General features: G+C 49.6%; 1 protein-coding gene across 7 annotated transcripts; it reads right to left on the bottom strand.

Annotated features, from left to right (window-relative positions):
- Positions 1–3,305: 3,305 nt before the first annotated feature.
- LOC100348543 (zinc finger protein 181) lies at positions 3,306–20,420 on the bottom strand. Of its 7 annotated transcripts, none has more exons than XM_070063245.1 (5): positions 20,001–20,397; positions 19,380–19,449; positions 15,168–15,288; positions 14,869–14,952; positions 3,306–4,792 (listed from the first exon to the last, which is right to left on the bottom strand). In XM_070063245.1, the coding sequence occupies exons 1-5, from the start codon at positions 20,279–20,281 to the stop codon at positions 4,701–4,703; spliced, it is 648 nt and encodes a 215-aa protein (XP_069919346.1). In that variant the 5' UTR covers positions 20,282–20,397; the 3' UTR covers positions 3,306–4,700. The 7 variants fall into 7 exon arrangements, with proteins under 7 accessions (XP_069919346.1, XP_069919347.1, XP_069919348.1 ...); XM_070063246.1 differs by lacking the exon at positions 3,306–4,792 and adding an exon at positions 6,388–6,877 and having other exon boundaries at positions 20,001–20,395; XM_070063247.1 differs by lacking the exon at positions 3,306–4,792 and adding an exon at positions 6,388–6,912 and having other exon boundaries at positions 20,001–20,392.
- Between the last annotated feature and the right edge of the window lie 949 nt (positions 20,421–21,369).

Below are 21,369 nucleotides of genomic sequence, written 5' to 3'. Positions count from 1 at the left end.
CCCTCTTTTTGTTGTTGTTTTAAAGATTTATTTTATTTATTTGAAAGAGTTACAGAGAGAGAGAGAGAGAAAGAGAGAGAGAGAGGTCTTCCACCCACTGGTTCACTCCACAAATGGCTATAACAGCCAGAGCTGGGCACATCCACAGCCAGGAGCTTCTTCTGGGCCCCAAGGTGGGTGGAGGGGCCCAAGGACTTGGGCCATCCTCCACTGCTTTCCCAGGCGCATTAGCAGGGAGCTGGATAGGAAGTGGAGCAGCCGGAATCGAACCGACTCCCATATGCGATGCCAGCACTGCAGGCGACAGCTTTACCCACTACACTGCAGCACCGGCCCCCTCCTTGTTTCTTACCATTGAAGCCTTTTCCACTCATCTGTCACTGTAGGATCATTTTTATTGTCTCACTGTACTGTATGGAATGTGTTAACAGCAATTGCTTTATGGGAGGTTTTTTTCTTTATATTTTCTGTACCTTTCAGAGCCTTCAAAAACTTTTCATAAGTCCAGCCAGTCAAACATTATCAATAATAGCCTGCTTGACAGTATCCGAAGCTGGCCAGCGCAGCCATGTCTGACAGTCTGGCTGTCAGTAGTCCGGTGCTTCCCTTGCTGGTGTCGCGAGCCGCGCGAGCTTTGCTGTAAAGTCCTTCACGTTGTGTATACGAAAGCCTTTAAGCACACACTCTGATGAAGAGGTTGGATGGCAGGTACAGTGTTTGGGGCTTGAAAAGAACATTTAGGGTCGAGTGGGAATTTGCAAGTTCTCCATGGCAATGAGGCGATATCCAGAAGTAATAGGAACGTGAAGGCAGCGTTTTTGCCATGGAGATGGTATTCAGCTTGGATAAAGCGGTTGTGGGGCCAATCCTAGAATGTTTCTGATGTTACCATACATATCTGTTCTACTCACCATGGACTGGCATACAGATCAGGGTTTTCCCTCTGTCTCCTGTGGATCTGGGGTCCTTTGCAAAGTCAGGTTCACATTGAATGTCATCTGGTATTCCCACACAGCAGCAAGGCTGGGTGACCTCTGCATGACTTAAAGTCAGGGATTGGGAGGCCGTGTGGGTTGAGTAGGTTCATTTGCCCAGGACCTCACAAAGCGGGCCAGGCTCCTCAACACTGAATCCTGTTTCCACCAAACCCTTTTCCAAAGTGCGTCTTTCTGATGTGCAGAATGTGCTTCGCTCTGCAGCGTTGACATCCTTTGTCCTGTGTTACCACTTGACATGTAGAACCAGTGGGTCAAGCTGAGGTTCCCACTTTTCTGATCTGAATATCATAACTCTAAGTGTCTTTTTTTTTTTTTGACAGGCAGAGTGGACAGTGAGAGAGAGAGACAGGGAGAAAGGTCTTCCTTTGCCGTTGGTTCACCCTCCAGTGGCCGCCGCGGCCAGTGCACTGCGGCCGGCGCACCGCGCTGATCCGAAGGCAGGAGCCAGGTACTTCTCCTGGTCTCCCATGGGGTGCAGGGCCCAAGTACTTGGGCCATCCTCCACTGCACTCCCGGGCCACAGCAGAGAGCTGGCCTGGAAGAGGGGCAACCGGGACAGAATCCGGTGCCCCGACCGGGACTAGAACCCGGTGTGCCGGCACCACAAGGCAGAGGATTAGCCTAGTGAGCCGCAGTGCCGGCCACTCTAAGTGCCTTTGACTTTTACCCTCAGAGATGCTGTCTTGCATGCTTTGTGAAACTGGTCATCATCATACGAATTCACAAGTTGTGCCTCTTCCATGTTTCCTGCAGCCTCACGTAGATGTTGCTTTTAACACTTTCTGAACCAGCCTCATTCTAAACGGGCGATTCTGCTGCGCCTGTCTGGTGGCCCTGTAGGGTTGATTGACAAGCATTGAACTTAGCGCCAACAGCGGCATAACCCGTAACTGAAGGAAGCTTCTCTGACACACACATTCTCTTCACTGGGCACTTTCTGCACGTAGGAACATTAGACGCCACCTCGGCACTACACTTGGTGGCAATTTTTAATAGCAAAATCACACACACACACATTCACATACACACACACACACACACACACACAGAGAGAGAGAGAGAGAGAGAGAGAGAGAATGCACCAAACAGACTGAAAAATATGCTTCAAAGTGTGAGCTTTGAAATAATACAGCACCATTGTGTGCCGCAGCCAGTAATATGAACGGTGGACAAGTCAACACTTCTGCCGCTCCGCACATGACCGCCAGAGTTCTTTGAGTATCAATTTGAGGGGTACAAATACATTTTAGTGAATAGATGAATTCACAAATCGAGAAGTCACAAAAAATGTGCGTAGTCAGTATGTTCCATTTTCTGTTCATCGGAAAAGCATCAGATCTTGAAGATCTCACTCTCCTTCGTGTGGCTATACCTTTAGTCCAGTTTGCCAGCTAACAGCCTGCTTCCTGGGGATGGGCTGGGATTTCAGGCCATTTACTGATGACAAGATTGGGTGGGTGTCCTTGCCCATGTCACCCCTCCCTAGATCTCTGTGTTCTCTTAAGAGTAGGAAGGTAGCTGCTGAACTTGAAAAAGCACGGGAACGTGAACCGCTAGTAAACCAGGTGACGCGCAGACACGGAGGCAGGCAGGAACCCGGGACAGAGAAGCTGGCAAGAGCTTGCTTGTTGGAGGAAGCAGCTCAAGGTGAAAGTGGCTTCACAGACAGAGCGGCAATTCACAGAGTAGCTTTGTAATCTGGGCGGAGTAGCAGGGCCAGATCAACAGCACCGTGAAAATCTGGGTTCGCCTCTGACTGCCCTGTTGCCCTGGATTGCTCTGGATAATTTTAGCAAGTACCTAAGTATTCTCTCCTGTTTCCTAAAAATTCTGTAGTTGTTCTACTTTCGGGGTAGAAATTTCTCAACCTAAGCTTAGGTCATTAATTCCAGGCCTTTTTCTTTTCCTACGCAGGCTTTTAGCACTACAAATTTCTCTCTAAATGCTTACTTAGTAACATAATTTTTTTTTTCTTGAAAGGCAGAGTTAGTGAGAGAGAGAGAGACAGAGAGAAAGGTCTTCCTACTGTTGGTTCACCCCCCAAATGGCTGCTACGGCAGGCATGCTGCGCCGATCCGAAGCCAGGAGCCAGGTGCTTCTCCTGGTCTCCCATGCGGGTGCAGGGCCCAAGCACTTGGGCCATCCTCCACTGCCTTCCTGGGCCACAGCAGAGAGCTGGCCTGGAAGAGGGGCAACTGGGACAGCATCCGGCACCCCAACTGGGACTAGAACCCGGGGTGCCGGCACCGCAGGCAGAGGATTAGCTTAGTGAGCTGTAGCGCTGGCCACATAAATTTTTTAAAAATATTTATTTACTTCTTTGAAAGTCAGAGTTACAGAGAGAGGAGAGGCAGAGAGAGAGAGGTCTTCCATCTGCTGGTTCACTCCCCAGTTGGCCGCAATGGCCGGGGCTGCACCAATCCGAAGCCAGGAGCCAGGAGCTTGCTCCAGGTCTCCCACATGGCTGCAGGGGCTTAACCAGGACTCAGCAGAGAGCTGGATCAGAAGAGGAGCAGCTGGGTCTCGAACCGGCACCCATATGGGATGCTGGCACTTCAGGCCAGGTCATTAGCCCGCTGAGCCACAGTGCCGGCCCCGGTAACATAAATTTTGACATGGCATTTTAATTTCAATCAGTACTAATAATTTTGAAATTCCCTTTCAGTGTCTACTTTGGTCTGTGGAATTTATCTAACGTTGACTGTGGTCCGGGCACATACTTTGTATAGCTTGAAACTCTTTACTGAGATTTGCTCTATGACCCGGAACATGTATATTTTGGTGATTAGTCCAAGTGCATGGAACATCACGCAGGCTGTGCTCTCTGAGCGGAGCGTCTCTGAGTGCCGAGTGGGTGTAGGCGGTCGAGAGCGCTGTCTCTGCACCCTCCCTGTCCCTGTTTATCAACCACACAGAGAGTGGGCTTTAAAGATCCCTCTGCTGTGAGTGTAGGTCTATCTATTCCTCCTAGCTTACCTGTCATCTTTTCTTTATATTTAAGTGTTTTTATTAGGTGTATAAATATTTAGGTGATCTTCTTTGCTCTGAAGTTAGTTTTATGTGGCATTACGGTTACCATGGTGTGTCTCTGTGCTTTGACTGTTTGTATCTTTATATTTAAAGTGGTTTCCTTGTAGGCACGTTATTTCTTACTTTTTACCTGCTCTGAAAAAGCTATCTTTTATTTAGAGCATTTACAACCTTTACATTCAGTTTGCCCATAGTTTTGGGCTTTTCACTTTGCCATTTTGCTATTGGTTTTCTCTTTATCCTGCTCTATATTAACTTTTTCTCCTTTTTCTGGCTTTGGATTGCATATTTCTTATGATCCCTTTGTTGTTGAAACTATTTAAATTGTTTGTTCACAGGATGGCCAGTCAGGCACCACACAAGAGGTCTGAAGAACATGTGTTACACTCCCAAGTCCTAGAGAGACAGCCATTTTCCGACACCAGGAGGCTGCACAGAGGGGGAAGGGACAGCACCAGGGTAAGCACCCAGGGAACAGGCCCAGAGAGCCGAGAGAACAAGGACCCACGGCGAGGGCCCTTACTGGGTGTCAGGATGAAGTACACAGGTGAAAGGCGCAGGCAGCCTGTGTCAGGGCCATGCTCGCCACACTGGTGCATCGGCTCACCTGGCTGGGGACACGGATGCGACAGGAAAATCAGTGTAATAGAGTGATGCTGTGGTATCTCGTCATTAACAGTCCTCATGTTGGGTGGGCAGTGCTTCCCTCCTAGACTGTGGGACAGCTTGATGCAGCCACCGAAGGTAAACTTTGATGAAGACACCTAGGAAGAAGCTTTGGTGAAGTTTTATCATTTGGTTCATATCAGGCACTCCACTTTGTGGGAGAAAACCAAAAGCACAGGTCAGCTACCTCTGGATTTAAGGAAACCTGCCGGAATATTCAGCTGTGTTATTAAATGCCTTCACTGCTTTGCCTGTTTCTCATAGCTTGGTCTCCTTCTCTGGTTACTGAATAGTTAAGAGCAGCTTATTGCACAAGGTGCAATGTTTCATTCACCCTTTGAGTACAATCAGAGGGGCCACCAGACCATGCTGGTTGGTAGACAGGGTTTGATTTTGTTTGACCAAGGCTGCTGTACTGGGGCTAACAGTGGTGGGTCCTGTGGCTGTGACCTCTAAAAGGACTGTTGCCCATCTTGCCAGAGGTTGATGGAAATAGGAAGGTACCCATCAGATGAGAAAATGACAGTCCCTGGTGTAACTGCCATACCCTGGGGTGTGGTTTCATTAGGGAAAATAGGAGCGGGTAGAGAGGAAGAATGTACAAGGTGAAGGAGCACAGTGCACCTGTGTGGACGTGAGGTAAGGAAGGTGCATGCCCCACTCAGGGACTGGCCAGCAGGGGGGCTCCTGGGCACATGTGGCAGGTTGGGGTGTTAGCGTGGCTTGATTAGAACATGCAGCCATCATCCCTGGTTAGTGGTTATGAAAACAAGGGGCCGGCGCTGTGGTGCAGCGGGCTAACGCCCTGGCCTGAAGTGCCGGCATCCCATATGGGCACTGGTTCTAGTCCCGGCTGCTCCTCTTCCGATCCAGCTCTCTGCTATGGCCTGGGAAAGCAGTAGAAGATGGCCCAAGTGCTTGGACACCTGCATCTATGTGGGAGACCTGGAAGAAGCTCCTGGCTCCTGGCTTTGGATCAGCGCAGCTCCGGCCATTGCAACCAACTGGGGAGTGAACCATCGGATGGAAGACCTCTCTCTCTCTCTGCCTCTCCTCTCTCTGTGTAACTCTGACTTTCAAATAAATAAATCTTTAACAAAAGAATGGAAACAAGTGATATACTCAAGCAAATGGGGCTTGGGGGGCTTTCTGTTTATATGGTATTAGACAAAAAAATAGACCCAAGACCTTTTAGGTCTCTAACAATACCTTAATGGAGTTGTGAAGTGTGTTAGAAAGATGTGCCTATGAAGATGATGGGCCCAGCGGTTGTTGGAGGTTGTAACAGTTGGTCAGTAAACTGTATGTAAGAAGTGGGGTATTCGTGTGTAATCAAGCCGGAAGAGTGACCGGAGAAGTCACCAGGGAGTGGAGAATTCTCTTTGCAGGGCCGAGGGCTTCGCTGAGAGGCAGACGTCTCCTAGGGAAGCGGTCATTCCTACCATGTTTCAGAACGGCAGAGATGGTAGTAATCTCTACTAGATTTTCTTTAGGTATTGGCGTGTAGGCTGTACATTTTGACACAGAGCAAGGAATAGAACAGGAACATGGGAATAGGCAGACAGAAAGCTCCGAAACAGAACCGTTAGTGTCTAAGGAAAGGAAAGCAAAATTACCTCGTGTCCACGGGCATCACTGGGTAGAGTTTGGTGTTTTGGGTAAAGTTGTCCCTGTCATAGGAGGTGAACTCATCTACAATGCCAAAATCTTTTAAGATTTATTTATTTGAAAGTCAGAGTTACAGAGAGAGAGGAGAGGCGGCGGCGGGGGGGGGGGGGGTGTCTTCCATCCGCTGGTTCACTCCCCATTTGGCCGCAATGGCCAGAGCTGTGCTGATCCAAAGCCAGGAGCCAGGTGCTTCCTCCAGGTCTCCCACGTGGGTGCAGGGCCCCAAGGACTTGGGCCATCTTCTACTGCTTTCCCAGGCCACAACAGAGAGCTGGATCGGAAGAGGAGCAGCCGGGTCTTGAACCGGCACCCATATGGGATGCTGCACTGCAGGCCAGGGCGTTAACCCCCTGTGCCACAGCGCTGGCCCCGCCAACATCTTAAGCTGGGGAGATGCTGCCTGCAGTGATGGCTTCTCCAGATGTGAGACTCTGTACATAGCTACAACCTTGTCCACAAGGATCGTGTGTGGCAGAACTGTTGAGGCTCCCCACGGGTCACCCAGAACACGTCGGCTTTGGAAGTGAAGGTAAAAGAGGTCAAGAGGCTGCTGGAATAGGCATGAACAGAACATGTTAGCCAAATGTACACAAGCAAACGATGCGCCAGCAGTTGATTGAATAGCATCAGTAATTTTGATAATATTAGCTACTGACAGGAACACAGCATTAAGGTTGTAGTAATCCTGCACCTGAGGTGCCTCCCACTACCTTCTCCCCACAACCCCCACATTTAAGAACAGGCAAGGTCAGGATGTCAAATGGGGAAATGGTGGGGACAGTCACCCCTTTATTAGTTTGGTTTCCTATGAGCTTTTGAAGACCCTGTTGTAACCTGTATTGGGCCATGTTGACTATTTTAATTAGGGGCCCATGAGGTCTTATTTGATCAAGTCTGCTTCTAAGTGTTGAAGAGTTTACCTTCTGATTTATTGTGTTCCAGGATCTGTGCTCCAACAAGGGATGTCCTACGGTAGTGGGCACAGCTATGATTATAGAAATTTAGGCAAGTCTACTTTTTTTTAAAAAAGATTTATTTTATTTGTTTGAAAGAGTTACAGAGAGAAGTAGAGACAGAGAGGTCTTCCATCCGCTGGTTCACTCCCCACATGGCCTCAACGGCCAGAGCTGCACTGAGCCGAAGCCAAGAGCTTCTTCCAGGTCTCCCACGTGGGTGCAGGGGCCCAAGCAGTTGGGCCATCTTCTACTGCTTTCCCAGGCCATAGCAGAGAGCTGGATCGGAAGTGGAACAGCTGGGACTAGAACTGGCGCCCACATGGGATGCTGGCGCTTCAGGCCAGGGCTTTAATCCACTGCACCACAGCGCCGGCCCTGCAAGTCTACGTTTAAAATGCAACTTGTCTAATTTTTCCTCTACTTTCTGTGTACTCACTTTGTAAGATTATAGCAGGCATACTGTTTAAACTTAATGGAATCCATGGCTGTAACTATAATTTTGAACCCCAATATAGATTAAGTGCAAAGTTTCCTTTTGATACATTTAGCAGCTGTTTTTAACATTTTAACATCTTTAAAGGCACAAAAGCCAATCATTGCTCTTTTTATTTTTACTCTATAAATTCTAATATAACTTAGTACTTAAGTTTTGGCTTTACAATTGAACCAAATTATGGAACTTTGTTATAATTTATATATTATATTTAATTTATATAAATTAGTATATACTTACATACAGTATTCAATAGCTATATGTAATTTAGCTGAATACCTGTTGTTGTCTCCCAGTGTATGTGGGGGTTCATTTTTGCTTGTTTATTTTTAAATCTTTAGTTGTCTGAGAGACAGAGAAGAGTGCACGCCCAGCTGCTGATTCATCTCCCAACAGCCAGGGCTGGGCTAGGCCAAGGCTGGGAGCTGGGGGGCAGGAGCCCAACCGCTGGCGCCATCATCGGTGCCTCTCATGGTCTGCAGCATCAGCAGTTCCTCAAGGGCCAGACGCAGAATCAAACACAAGCACCGACTGCAGTGTGGGGTGCAGGTGCCCTGCCTGGCATCCTTCCCGCGAGGCCAGATGCCCGCCCCCTGGGTTTGCTTGAAAGGGTTAAACAATCTAGAATGAGCGTATGTTTGCTGGGCCTGGCGTTTGTTCAGCACACAGGTTTAAATGTCCTTTTCTTACCTCTCCTCCTGAGGTGGGTTCACAGGCACCTAAAGCAACAATGTTGTTGTTTCTTTTCCTTTTTGTTGGTTTTTTTAGGCTTTTAGCTGCCTGGAACCTCAGCCTTTAATTTCTGTCCTTGAAGTGCCTACCTAAAATCTCAAAGCTGCCCAAAGAACTTAATGTTTCCTTTATGGTTATTTTTCAAATTCTCACAACCAGAATGCAGACATTGAGAAGTGGGCGAGTGTAGTCTCAGCAGGCTGAGTTCGAATCCAGAGCTGCATTAATATGTAGCCCTTGTGACAGGCCCACAGGGAGACTGGGGAGGCTCACTGGTGCGGTGGTAACCATCCTGTATTTATTTTTTCCACGTGCGTCTTTCTCGTCACATTGCTTACTTTCTGCACCTCTCAAGTCTGGTGGCCTTGTTATTGTGTCTTTTGTCAATGCCTTTTACAGGGAAGGCTTTATGCTCTAATGCAGTCTATTTAAAGCAGTGCCTGCCCAGCACAAAGGTAGGCTCCCAGAAAATGCTATGTGATAAGTGCCTTGGGTCTTCCTAGATCTTCAGCAACAGGCTCTAATGCACCTGACTGGTCCAACACTAATGAACACACTTTCCAAGCACCAGTGACCTTCAAAGTCATGGTTGTAACCTTTTTTTTTTTTTTAAAGAATTATTTATTTTTGTTTATTTATTTGAAGGGCAAGCAAACAGACGGGAAGAGACAGAAAGAGATCTTTCATCTGCTGGTTCACTCGCCTAAATGGCCCCAAGAGCCAAGGTTAAGCCAGGCCGAAGCCAGGAATTCCAACCAGGTCTCCCACAAGGGTGGCAGGGCCCAAATACTTGAGTATTAGCAGAGAGCCGACTTGGAAGCGGAACAGAGACTCACACCAGCAGTCTGGTGTTGCATGCAGCAGCTTAAGCCGCGTGCCCCAGCGCTGGCCCCAGGGAAAGCGAGAGCCGCTGTACCTCGCCAGGGGACCCAGTACTAGAGGTGACGCTGAGGACTCAGGGAGTCTGGGCTCACTGAGCAGAGCCCCACCTCTCCACCAGGCGAGGTGCCTTGTGTCAGTTCGAGTCCCAGCTGCTCCACTTCCGATCCAGCTCTCTGCTGTGGCCTGGGAAAGCAGTGGAAGATGGCCCAAGTGCTTGGGCCCCTGCACCCACGTGGGAGACCTGGAAACAAGCTTCAGGCTCCTGGCTTTGGATTGGCCCAGCTCCAGCCATTGTGGCCATTTAAGGAGTGAACCAGCGGGTGGGACGATCTCTCTCTCTGCCTCTGCAACTCTGCCTTTCAAATAAATAAATCTTTACAAAAAAAAATTAATAAACCACATGCTGGGCGTGAAAACCCAGAGTCATACGCTAATGGAACCAAGAGGTTAGCGACAACCCAGGATGGTGTTCAGGATGTGGACCTCGCGGGAGGCCCGTAGGTCTTTGGGGACGCGCCTGCAGCAGGTGGTTCTCCCCAGGGCTCCCTGTGTCAGCACTTTCTCTACTGCCGGCGTGCCTGTGATCTGTCCCCCCCACGCTCTACCATTGCTGGTGCAGCTGCACCATCCTGGATGTGCGCCTCCGAACTGAGCTGAATGAGCCTTATCCTCTGGACAGTGTGTTGCCATGGGTACTTCGTTATAGTAACAAAAAGCTAATCTAGTGCTCATCACATAATTAGCACTCACCCAGTAAGATTCAGTTAAAAACCACACCCACAGTCAACACTGCTCTAATCTCCCACTAAAGGCTATAGTATGGCTAAAACAAATTCTTCAAGAAGTAGTAACACTTTTTTCAAAAGTCACAGAGAGTTCATTATATACAAAATAATTTTTATTAGAGACCAAAAATTTTATTAATACTATTTTTACTTCTTTGACAGCTTTAATTTTCAACAGTGTACAATTTACTGGAACCACTAGATGGCTAGATATTTGCACATAACCATTAGTCAAAAATAATTTCTAGGGCCCGGCACTGTGGCGTAGCAGGTAAAGCTGCTGTCTGCAGTGCCGGCATCCCATGTGGGCACCGGTTGGAGTCCCAGATGCTCCACTTCTGGTCCAGCTCTCTGCTGTGACCTGAGAAAGCAGTAGAAGATGGCACAAGTCCTTGGGGCCCTGCATCCACGTGGGAGACCCGGAGGAAGCTCCTGGCTCCTGGCTTCGGATCAGCACAGCTCCGGCTGTTGCAGCCATTTGAGGAGCAAACCAGCAGATAGAAGACCTCGCTCTCTCCTCTGCCTCTTCTCTCTCTGTGTAACTTTTACTTGCAAATAAATAATCTTTAAAAAATTTTTTCTATAGAGCATATGAGCAAAACTATGTTACTGCTCTGAGAAATGTATATTTATTTATAATAAACTTGCTTGCTCTCCTGTAGGATTCTGTTTACAGTGCTGCTGCCAAACAAGATTTAGACATAATGCCTAACCCTGCAGGTTGCCTTACCGTTAATCTGATGTCTAGCAAGATAGCTTAGTGGACACCTGGCACATGTCTCACACTGCGGGAGCTCTTTAATGTACAACGAGGAATGCGCTTAAACTAAAGGACTTTGACTTCTAGTTTTCTGCATTCACAGAGCTTCTCTCCGGCAGAAGTTTGGCTTTTGCTGACTTAGGATCTACGGCTGAGGTTTACTTTGATTCCTACTTTCACTCGCACCTGGTCTCTCACATGCATAGTCATTCAAATGGTCCGACGACTTTCCCACACTCACTGGCTTTATCGCAGTTATGGGTTCTTTGATGGGCGGTGAGATTGGAGCCTTTGCTGAAAGCTTTTCCGCATTCACCACACTTATATGGTTTCTCTCCAGTGTGAGTTCTCTGATGCACAGTAAGGTTGGAGCTACAGCTGAAGGCCTTCCCGCACTTAATACATTCGTAAGGTTTCTCTCCAGTGTGGATTCTGTGATGCTGAAGAAGGGACGATCTGTGACTGAAGGCCTTCCCGCAAACACTGCATTCGTAAGGTGTCAGTCTGATGTGATTTCTCAAATGCATATCCAGTGATCCGGGCTGGCTGAAGGACTTCCTGCATTTCTGACACTCAAAGGGTCTTTCGTCCGTGTGCAGACTCTGATGCTGAATGAGAAGCGGGAGGCTACTGAAGGTCTGCAGACACTGGTTGCATTCACATTGCTTCTCGATGGTATGAATCCTCTGATGTCGAGTAAGGTGGGAGCTACAGCAAAAGGCTTTCCCACAGTCGCTGCATTCATACGGTTTCTCTCCAGTATGGATTTTTTGGTGGTGAATGAGAGATGACCTATGAATGAAGGCCTTCCCACACACTGGACACTCATAGAGTTTTTCTTGCGTGTGAATCCTCAGGTGTTCAATGAGATGTGAGACACGACTGAAAGACTTCCCGCAGCGCGTACATTCATACGGCTTCTCTCCAGTGTGAGTGCTCTGATGATTCGTAAGCGATGAGACGTGACTGAAGGCCTTCCCACATTCAGTGCATCGGTAAGGTTTCTCTCCGCTGTGGCTTATCTGATGTCGAGTAAGGGATGAGCCGTGGCTAAAAGTCTTCCCACATTCGTGACACTCATAGGGTTTCTCCCCTGTATGAATTCTCCAGTGGCGATTCAGGACTGACTGTTTGCCAAAGGCTTTCCCACATTCTCTACATGCATAGCCTTTCTCTCGATTACACAAAGTCTGGTGAAGGCTAAGCGATGTGCCCCGGTTGAAGGCCGCTGCAGCTTCATTAGAGTTCAGAAGCTTCCTCCCGCCACTGGCGCCTTCATTCCTGACAACGGACGTTCTTGGTGGGCTTGTCTTCAGCGTGTCACAGGCTCGGAACTTTGCTTCAGGAGAAAGTCTGTGCGGTTCAGAACGGGTGGGCTTTAAGTGGAAGGTGCCTCTAAACGCATTGCACTTGTTAAAAGTTTCCCCGGTGGGGCTCTCTCTACAGGGGAGAGGCACTGGTCTGAAATGTGTTCCCTGGCTCCTGGGCCTCCCCTCCTCCGTATCTCTGCACTCCTGGTCCTTACTGGCACTTGAAAATTCACAACTCGGTTTTACAGTTTTTTCTGTTCTTTCTATTTCTGTTTGGGGTGACTCCTCATTATAAAAATCCCCTTTTGTTGATAATTCCTTGCTTTCCCATCTTGGTTCCCAATCTGAAATATATAAAGAAAGTAAAGTGGTGCTTTTTCTCTACTTCTTTTTTTTTCTTTTTTTTTTCTCCCTCCCTCCCTCCCTCCCTCCCTCCCTCCCTCTTTCTTTCTTCCTTTCTCTTTCTCTTTCTTTCTCTCTCTCTCTCTCTCTCTCTCTCTCTCTCTTTCTTTCTTTCTCTCTTTCTTTCTTTCTTTCTTTCACAGGCAGAGTGGACAGTGAGAGAGAGAGACAGAGAGATAGGTCTTCCTTTGCCGTTGGTTCACCCTCCAATGGCAGCCGCGGCCAGTGTGCTGCGGCCGCCGCATCGTGCTGATCCGATGGCAGGAGCCAGGCACTTATCCTGGTCTCCCATGGGGTGCAGGGCCCAAGCACTTGGGCCATCCTCCACTGCACTCCCTGGCCACAGCAGAGAGCTGGCCTGGAAGAGGGGCAACCGGGACAGAATCTGGTGCCCCGACCGGGACTAGAACCCGGTGTGCCGGCACCGCAAGGCGGAGGATTAGCCTAGTGATTGAGCCGCGGCACTGGCCGCTCTACTTCTTTTTTTTTTTTTTTTTTTTTTTGACAGGCAGAGTGGACAGTGAGAGAGACAGAGAGAAAGGTCTTCCTTTTGCCGTTGGTTCACCCTCCAATGGCCGCCGCGGCCGGCGCGCTGCGGCCGGCGCACCGCGCTGATCCGATGGCAGGAGCCAGGAGCCAGGTGCTTTTCCTGGTCTCCCATGGGGTGCAGGGCCCAAGCACCTGGGCCATCCTCCACTGCACTCCCTGGCCACAGCAGAGGGCTGGCCTGGAAGAGGGGCAACCGGGACAGAATCCGGCGCCCCGACCGGGACTAGAACCCGGTGTGCCGGCGCCGCTAGGCGGAGGATTAGCCTAGTGAGCCGCGGCGCCAGCCCCCGCTCTACTTCTTAAAAAGAAATTTCTAGGATGGAAACAGGAGAAATAAAACCCCTGGAAAACACATGATTCTGACAAGTCCCACATTTCAGCTATTTCTGAGCAAAGCTCACAGGGAACGCAGACAGCTCACAGAGGCAAAAAGAGTGTCATTAAGGAAATGGGTAAATACAGGCAATCAGTTAAAATAAAAACGCAAGCAGGGCTGGTGCTGTGGCATAGCGGGTAAGTATGCTGCCTACAGTGCCAGCATCCCACATGGGCGCTGGTTCGCATCCCGGCTGCTCCATTTCCTATCCAGCTCTCTGCTGTGGCCTGGGAAAGCAGTGGAAGATGGCCCAAGTCCTTGGGTCCTTGCACCTGCATGGGAGACCTGGAGGAAGCTCCTGGCTCCTGGCTTCAGATCGGCACAGCTCCAGCCATTGCAGCCATCTGGGGAATGAATCAGTGAATGGAAGACCTTTTTCTCTCTCTCTGTGTAACTCTGACTTTCAAATAAATAAATAGGGGCTGGCACTGTGGAGCAGAGGGTTAAAGCCCTGGCCTGAAGCGCTGGCATCCCATATGGACACCAGTTCTAGTCCCGGCTACTCTTCTTCCAATCCAGCTCTCTGCTATGGCCTAGGAAAGCAGTAGAAGATGGCCCAAGTCCTTGGGCCCCTGCACTCCCGTGGGAGACCTGGAAGAAGCTCCTGGCTCCTGGCTTCGGATCGGCGCAGTTCCAGCCATTGCAGCCATCTGGGGAGTGAACCAGCAGATGGAAGACCTCTCTCTCTATCTCTACCTCTCTCTGTAACTCTTTCAAATAAATTAAATAAATCTTAAAATAAATAAATCTTTTTAAAAAATGCAAACTATCAGAAAGAAAATATGGAGGTCATTCTGGGTTCCAAGCCATCATTTTATACTATATTTATGTGAACAATGACATTTTATCTCATAGTCTTCTTCTCCAACCTTCAATTAATCTGTTTGCTGCCAGATTAATGATTAAAATACACAGTTTATACTACTACATTAAACCATTACAATGACAACAGAATAACCTAAGTACTACCTATGGGTCACAAAGGTTCAGGCTTTCTGAGTTGTTGTTTCTTGTGCTGCTTTGTTTCAAATAAAGAGCATTTTTAATTATTATGATGGCAAAAAATTATGATGACAAAAATCTCATTTTGATTAGATGACATGAGCAATACAGGTAACAGTTTGGAAAAGAGGAACGATCATTTTGAAATTTACCTCTGGAATCCCTAAAGACAGCTCTCCTAAAATGCATTCACTCCCACTGCCAGCATCTTTCACAGAGACTTCCTTCGCCTAACTCACACCATTAGTCGGAAACATACCTTTCGGTAGGTTTTTCTCCACCATCCAGGGCTCTTTTCCATCCTCCAGTAAAGTGACCACACATGGCTTAGCCACGGAGAGGCCTGCGTGTAGGAAGACAGAACTCGCTCAAACTGCAGCCACAGGGGTCAGAGGTCACCACAAAAGGCAGCAAAGGGAGGCGTGTTCACTAAGATGGGACGACACGCTTAGGGCCCGGCACAGAAGGGCTAAACAGCTCCTTGGGAACGTGGTATTCAGCCATTTACCATCTCCACGGCCCCTGGAGAAGGAGAAGTGGAAGGAGAGATATCCTCACCTAGAGAGACGAGGTTCTCGTAATTCTGGACCATCACCTCCCTGTATAAGTCTCTCTGTGCAGAACTGAGCCATCCCCACTCTTCAGGAGAGAAGTCTACAGCCACATCACTGAATGTCACCTGAAACAGCAAGGACGTTTAGCTCGGCCACCGCCCAGGCCTCACTGTACTGCCCCGAGGTCCCCTGTAGAGTAAAGGGACCAGGTTCAGGCAGTGATCTAGAATCTGGTCTCAGTTACGTAGTAACTGCATAATCACAGGCTTGCTGTACAACCAGGGTAAGACAAGTCTCAGAGGGCTGAAGGCCAGAGCCAGGAATTCCATCGAGTCTCCCGTGTGGGTGGCAGGAACCCAAGTACCTGAGCCGTCATCTGCTACCTCCCAAGATGCACATTAGCAGGAGGCTGGAACGGAGGGCTGAGCCAGGACCCAAATCCAGGCACCCCAAGTGGGATCAAAAGCCCACAGCAGGGGCCGGCGCCAGGGCTCACTTGGCTAATCCTCTGCCTGCAGCGCCAGCACACCGGGTTCTAGTCCTGGTCGGGGCACCGGATTCTGTCCCGGTTGCCCCTCTTCCAGTCCAGCTCTCTGCTGTGGCCTGGGAAGGCAGTGGAGGATGGCCCAGGTCCTTGGGCCCTGCACCCCATGGGAGACCAGGAGAAGCACCTGGCTCCTGCCCTCAGATCGGCGCAGCGCCAGCGGTAGCGGCCATTTGGGGAGTGAACCAACAGAAGGAAGACCTTTCTCTCTGTTTCTCTCTCTGTCTATAACTCTACCTGCCAAATAAATAAATAAATAAAGCCCGCAGCAAAAGCCTGCCCCTTCTGCCACTGCCATTTTCGTACATGTTGCTATTGACTAGTGACAGAGGTCTATGGCTTCAAACGGGGTGATTTGCGTTTGTCAGGAGTTGGGGAAATACTGAAACATCAAATGCCCTGCCGCTGCAGAAAGCCCTCTCCACAGACGCAGGGCAGAAAGTAAACAGCCGCACCCCTGAACAAGCACGAACACAGGGGCGAGCCACTGAGGAGTCGGCAAGCAGACGCGAGCTCCGTCCACAGAGCCAAGCAGACGGAGCGCGTTGTCCAGGTAACTTGTCCTCAGGTGAGAGGCTTCACAGCACAGTCTGCTACTTACACTTCCTTGTAACTGGAATGGCCACCATGCTAGTCAGTCACCTTTATTTCTCAAAGGAAAAATAAGATTTATAGTCCCTTTATGTTAAGCAGGTGGTTTCAACTTGGGAACCAGGAGTCTAGGTTAAACACTCTCTCTCTCTCTCTCTCTCTCTCTCTCTCTCTCTCTCTCTCTCTCACACACACACACACACACACACACACACACACGGCGGGGGGCGGGGGGGGGGTACAGTCTTCCTCAATATTTGCATTTCAAAACGTTGGTCCCAAGGGCCTTAAGAACAGCTTGACAAACCAGTAAAACTGGCAAGAGACCTATGCAGCTTTTAGAAAGATGTGCACATGCCTCAGAGGGGCAGTTCTATCATTAGTCCTTCTCAAAGAAATGCGCTGAGAAAACAGGGGTGTCTCCACCTTTTAGTAGGGAAGAAAATTCCTTTTTACTTTTGGCTCATATGTACACTCTCCCAGGTATTAGGGTTGTTCCAGCCTTATCATATCTTTTCCTACTTTCCATAATGGTTTTTAAATGATTAGCTTCTACAAATGTCATCTCATAAACCAAATTAAAAACTCAACACTATGTCAAATGCATAAAAGTTTCATTCCACAAACGCAAAGCTACTTTACACTGTTCTGAACATATACTAACGTCACTGTATTAACAGCTTGCAGAAGGAAATCCACACCCCCTCATGAGATACCCTCTGCTCTCTGTGTAGAGCTGGGTTCCTCTACCTTGACACCTCTGACATCCGGGGCTGCATAATTCCTGGCTGGTAGGAGCTGTCCTGTGCATTAGCCGCATCCCTGGTTTCTACCCCCATCCCACCGCCATCCTGGTTATGGCAACCAAAAAACCCAGAAATGCCTCTCGACATGACCAAGTGGCCCTTATAGTGGAGCCAAAGGGGAAGAAAATCACCCGTATTTGAGAACCAACCACCCCTTTAGGAAATTTGAGCAGATCCTTAAGAGATCCTCGTGGGCCTACCCACTACACTTGAGGTGTCTTCTCAGGTCGTGTGAGTGTGCTCTTGCCTCTGCCTCCCTGGTGCCGTGGGCCACCAAACCCAGCTCCTGCCTATTCCCTGGGGACGCGGCCACCTGCATCCCCCTCCGTGGCGTGGGCAGCCTTAGGTGGTCTCCTCAGGTGTTCATTCATCTTTGTTCCCAGAAGAACTTGCGAAATCTGTCCTAGCACTTCCCTTCAGATCTTACGCTCTCTTACTTTTCTGCCAGTTCTGACTGCTCCACGCAGCAGCCACTCCTCAATCGACCTACAAAACTTAAATCATTAAAATGTTTCAAAGTATATAAAATTTAATATTCAGTTCCTCGGCTGCTAATAGCCACAGCCCAAGTCACAAGTCACGTGGGGCTGCTGGCTACTACACAGGATAGCACACACACGGAGTATAGAAAGTTCGCACAAGACCATCAAGTCCTGCATGTCAGCATACACCCAACCCAAACTCAATTTTCCTAACAGATACTTCATAAGAGTTTAGGCAATGAATCAACAAATGATTTTGCTTTTACTTTTTAAAACAAGATTTTTTCCATTCTAATTATCTAATTTTCTCAAGAAAACGGACTGCCCAACATGCACGTCCGTGACTCATGCCCTCTCCGGTGTAGGTTTTACCTGCCACCCCATGACTCTGTTCCACTGTTTTGGTCACCAATTTTACTCGCACAACATCTGTTTTGTGCCAAGTATCCCTCCAGGCACTGAAAACAGAACCATCAACAAGCTCCCAGCAGGAGACAAACAATGAGCGCGTGCACACCCTGAACCTATTAGCCAGTCAGTGACAGGTGCTGTGAAACGCAACCATGCAGCAGGTGAGGGAGGGTGACTTCAAGTTCAAATACACTTCTGTGAAGCACAACTTATAAAGTAACCACTGAGCAAAGACACAAAGGGAATAGTGAGGTCTGTGCATGTCTGGGAGAAAAATATTCCAAGCAGATAGTACGGGCACAGCAGCTTCCAAGACCTGGAGGCCATGGCTGGAACAGAAAAGGAAGGTGAGGGGCCAGCACTTTGGCGTAGCGGGTGAAGCCGCCGCCTGCAGTGCCGGCATCCCATATGGGTCCCAGTTCAAGTCCCGGCTGCTCCACTTCCGATCCAGCTCTCTGCTATGGTCTGGGAAAGCAGTAGAAGATGGCCCAGGTCCTTGGGCCCCTGCACCCGCGTGGGAGACCCGGAAGAAGCTCCTGGCTCCTGGCTTCGGATTGGCCCAGCTCTGGCTCTTGTGGCCAAATGGTGAGTGAACTTGTGGATGGAAGACCTCTCTCTCTCTCTGCCTCTCCTTTTCTCTCTGTGTAACTCTGACTTTCAAAATAAATAAATCTTTAAAGAGAAAGAAAAGGAAGGTGGGATTAGAGAGGCAACAGCCTAATTATACAAAGTTTTATAATCACTGAAAAACTCTGACTTCTATTCTGAGAAAAGGCCGCTGAAATGTTTCAGCTGAGGAACGACAGCATTCCACGTATCCACGGGATCACTGTACCAGCTGTCCTGAGGACAGAGAGGGCGCGGGCAGAGCAGGAGAGCCACCCAGGAGGCTCCTGCAGCGAGGCAGGGAGCTGGGGCCAGGGCAGCAGCAGTGAAGGCAGTGACGGAGACCAGTGGGCAGGTCCTAAGTATTTCCAAAGACAGTACCTGAGCGGGCCTTCCAAGTAAAAAGGAGGAATCAAGGACAATTCCAGACATCCCGTGGGCAACCGAAAAGCCTGCCCCATCAGCCACTGACCACCAGCTGTGATACAGCTTCGGCAACCGTAAATAACCTCAAATTCTAAGTTTGCATTCTGAATTGTAATAAAAGAAATTCCTTTGGGCACAAGACTCTACAGCAAGTCTTCCAGTAGAAAGCTAGGGCACTAGGACAGTACCGTGGCGCTCTCTGGCGGGTGCCACCCTCTCTTACAACCAAGGGAGCCGGAGATCCGGTCCGTCAATGGCCGCCACGGAGTGAGGACTGGCCGAGGAGGCAAAGCAAACACCCAAGATCCGGGGAAGCAAGTGTCCCACGGTGTGGGGGCATACCGACTCACCTGAAACATCACTTTGCAATTTCCAAAAATGCAAGCAATCCAAGCTCTTATCTTACCAATGGGCAGTGTTCTGAGAAGACAGAATAAAGGAAAAAAAAACAGTGATCAAAAGTCGGGCTTATCTTGCAGCCAGCCAGCACTGGGGCGCCAGTCCCCTCCCCGGGAACTCGCGGGTGTGTCCTGGCACAGGTCGTGGGTCGCCCCCTGCGAGGACAGCAACCCTCCACACACCAGGGGCACACGCGCAGGACACAGCTGCAACGTCAGACACCACCCCCCACGGAATCCCAACTTCCATCTTAAACGGCGACAAGGCTGCACCCCTCATCTGTTGGGGGTCACGAGTGGGCGACATCAGATCTACCGTCTGTGGCGTCCGCCGTGGGCGCGTGCTGTGCGTGCTCTCTCACCCCGTCCCGCGCACGGCGGCTCTGAGGGGTGAGCGCCCCACAGCAGCCCCGGAGAGGCGACGGTCCTGCCCGAGGTCCCCCGCGATGCCGCCCGCCGCCGGCCTCCCGTGACCCGCAGCTGCGGGACTCCCGGGAGGGACCCCGCCGGCACCTCCGTGTCTCACTCGTGAGCGGACACCGGCCCCGGTAACCACACCGCCCGGCGTCCTACCGGATCCCAGGAGCCGGCGCCGAGCCGCCGACGACCGCGGGGCTAGCCAGGAGCGGCGCCCACGGCCGCGCGAGTTTCCCAGAGTCCTCCGCGTCCGGCACGGCGGCCATTCGCGCACCGGAAAACCACACCTCCCAGGAGCCTCTGCGGGGGCGACGCGCCCAGCGGCTCAGCCGGGTATCGTAGCACGCAATCGGCTTGCTGTGAGGACAGTGGCGCTCCGACCACGAAACTACATTTCCCAGAAAGTCGGGCGGCTGCGACAAGGTCTTCGGGGTCATCCGTGCGCTCACAAGTACATTTTTCACTCGGGTAGTTGCAGGGCGTCCCTGACTCCTCTCGTTCACAGCCCGACAGCCACGCTGTCCGGGTCAGGAGGTCGTGAGTATTTAGCTCCCACCTTCCAGGACTCCAGTTCCCAGAATGCACTGCAGCCTGTCCAGCTTTGCCCCGCCCACCAGGGCCGTTTCCCGGAAGTCCGTGCGGACGCGTCCATGGTGCTAGTAAGGGTCCTTCGAGGGTCCGTACATGCACCGGAAGGATTTGAAACACTGAACTCCAGTGAGCGCTCCCAAGGCAGGGGCCCTCACCCCGGGAGAGAATCCCTCTCCCACGACCCAGCCCGGCGTCCAAAGGGCGATGGACGTCAGACTACTGTTGCTGCATGAGTCGGTTGTCTGCTTTCTTTTTAAATTTAAATTATTTACTGTTTGCAATTAAACACCATGTGTCTGAATGTTCTTGTCAGAAACCAGGTAGGATATTCGTTAGGCAGTGCGTCTCCACTGATAGGCCGGGGGCTATGGCGTGTAAGCCCTGTAGCAGCCCCAGCTTTGAAGGCATGACATCAGCTGCAATGGCTGACGCACAGTGTGTCCCCTCCTATGACCTTATTGCACGATGACACTGTTTCCCAGAATTACCAACCTACGTTCCTACTCGAGTCATTGCTTTGGTTGCTATTAGTGCCCCATTTGTGAAACATATTTTTCCAGTGTTCCGTGTGAAACTAAGTTGTGTCTTAAGTTATCCTTTTTTTTTTTTTTTTTTGGTTAAGTATTTATTTTCATACGTGAACATTTTTAAAAAGAAATACTGTATTTATTTATAGGCAACAAAAGTGTCAATCTATGGAATCTGCAAGGAAAACTACATAAATAAGCCATAAAGTACACAGGATAAAGATGGCTATTTTTTTAAACTGTTTTTCCATGTATTATCAAGTTGAAAATTTTAAAATAGTATTCTTTACAAGAGCTTACAACACATCTCTTACATGAAGATAAATAAGATTGCAAGATATGTACAACTAAAACTATAGAAGATTGTTCAGAAAAACTAAAGATTTAATAAAAGGAGAGGTATACCA

This window comes from Oryctolagus cuniculus, chromosome 18, assembly GCF_964237555.1.
Source record: "Oryctolagus cuniculus chromosome 18, mOryCun1.1, whole genome shotgun sequence".
Lineage (NCBI taxonomy): Eukaryota > Metazoa > Chordata > Mammalia > Lagomorpha > Leporidae > Oryctolagus > Oryctolagus cuniculus.
The sequence above is the reverse complement of the archived record's forward strand: the minus strand, read 5'-3'. Positions and strand labels throughout refer to the sequence as shown.

Bases quoted from the DNA above. Each gene is read 5' to 3' on its own strand.
- LOC100348543 (XM_051830973.2), bottom strand. From the start codon at position 20,281: ATGACCCCGAAGACCTTGTCGCAGCCGCCCGACTTTCTGGGAAATGTA. The intron at 15,289-19,379 runs GTGAGTCGGTAT...TTGCTGTTTCAG, and splicing joins ATTGCAAAGTGATGTTTCAG to GTGACATTCAGTGATGTGGC. The intron at 14,953-15,167 runs GTGAGGATATCT...TCCTACACGCAG, and splicing joins CGAGAACCTCGTCTCTCTAG to GCCTCTCCGTGGCTAAGCCA.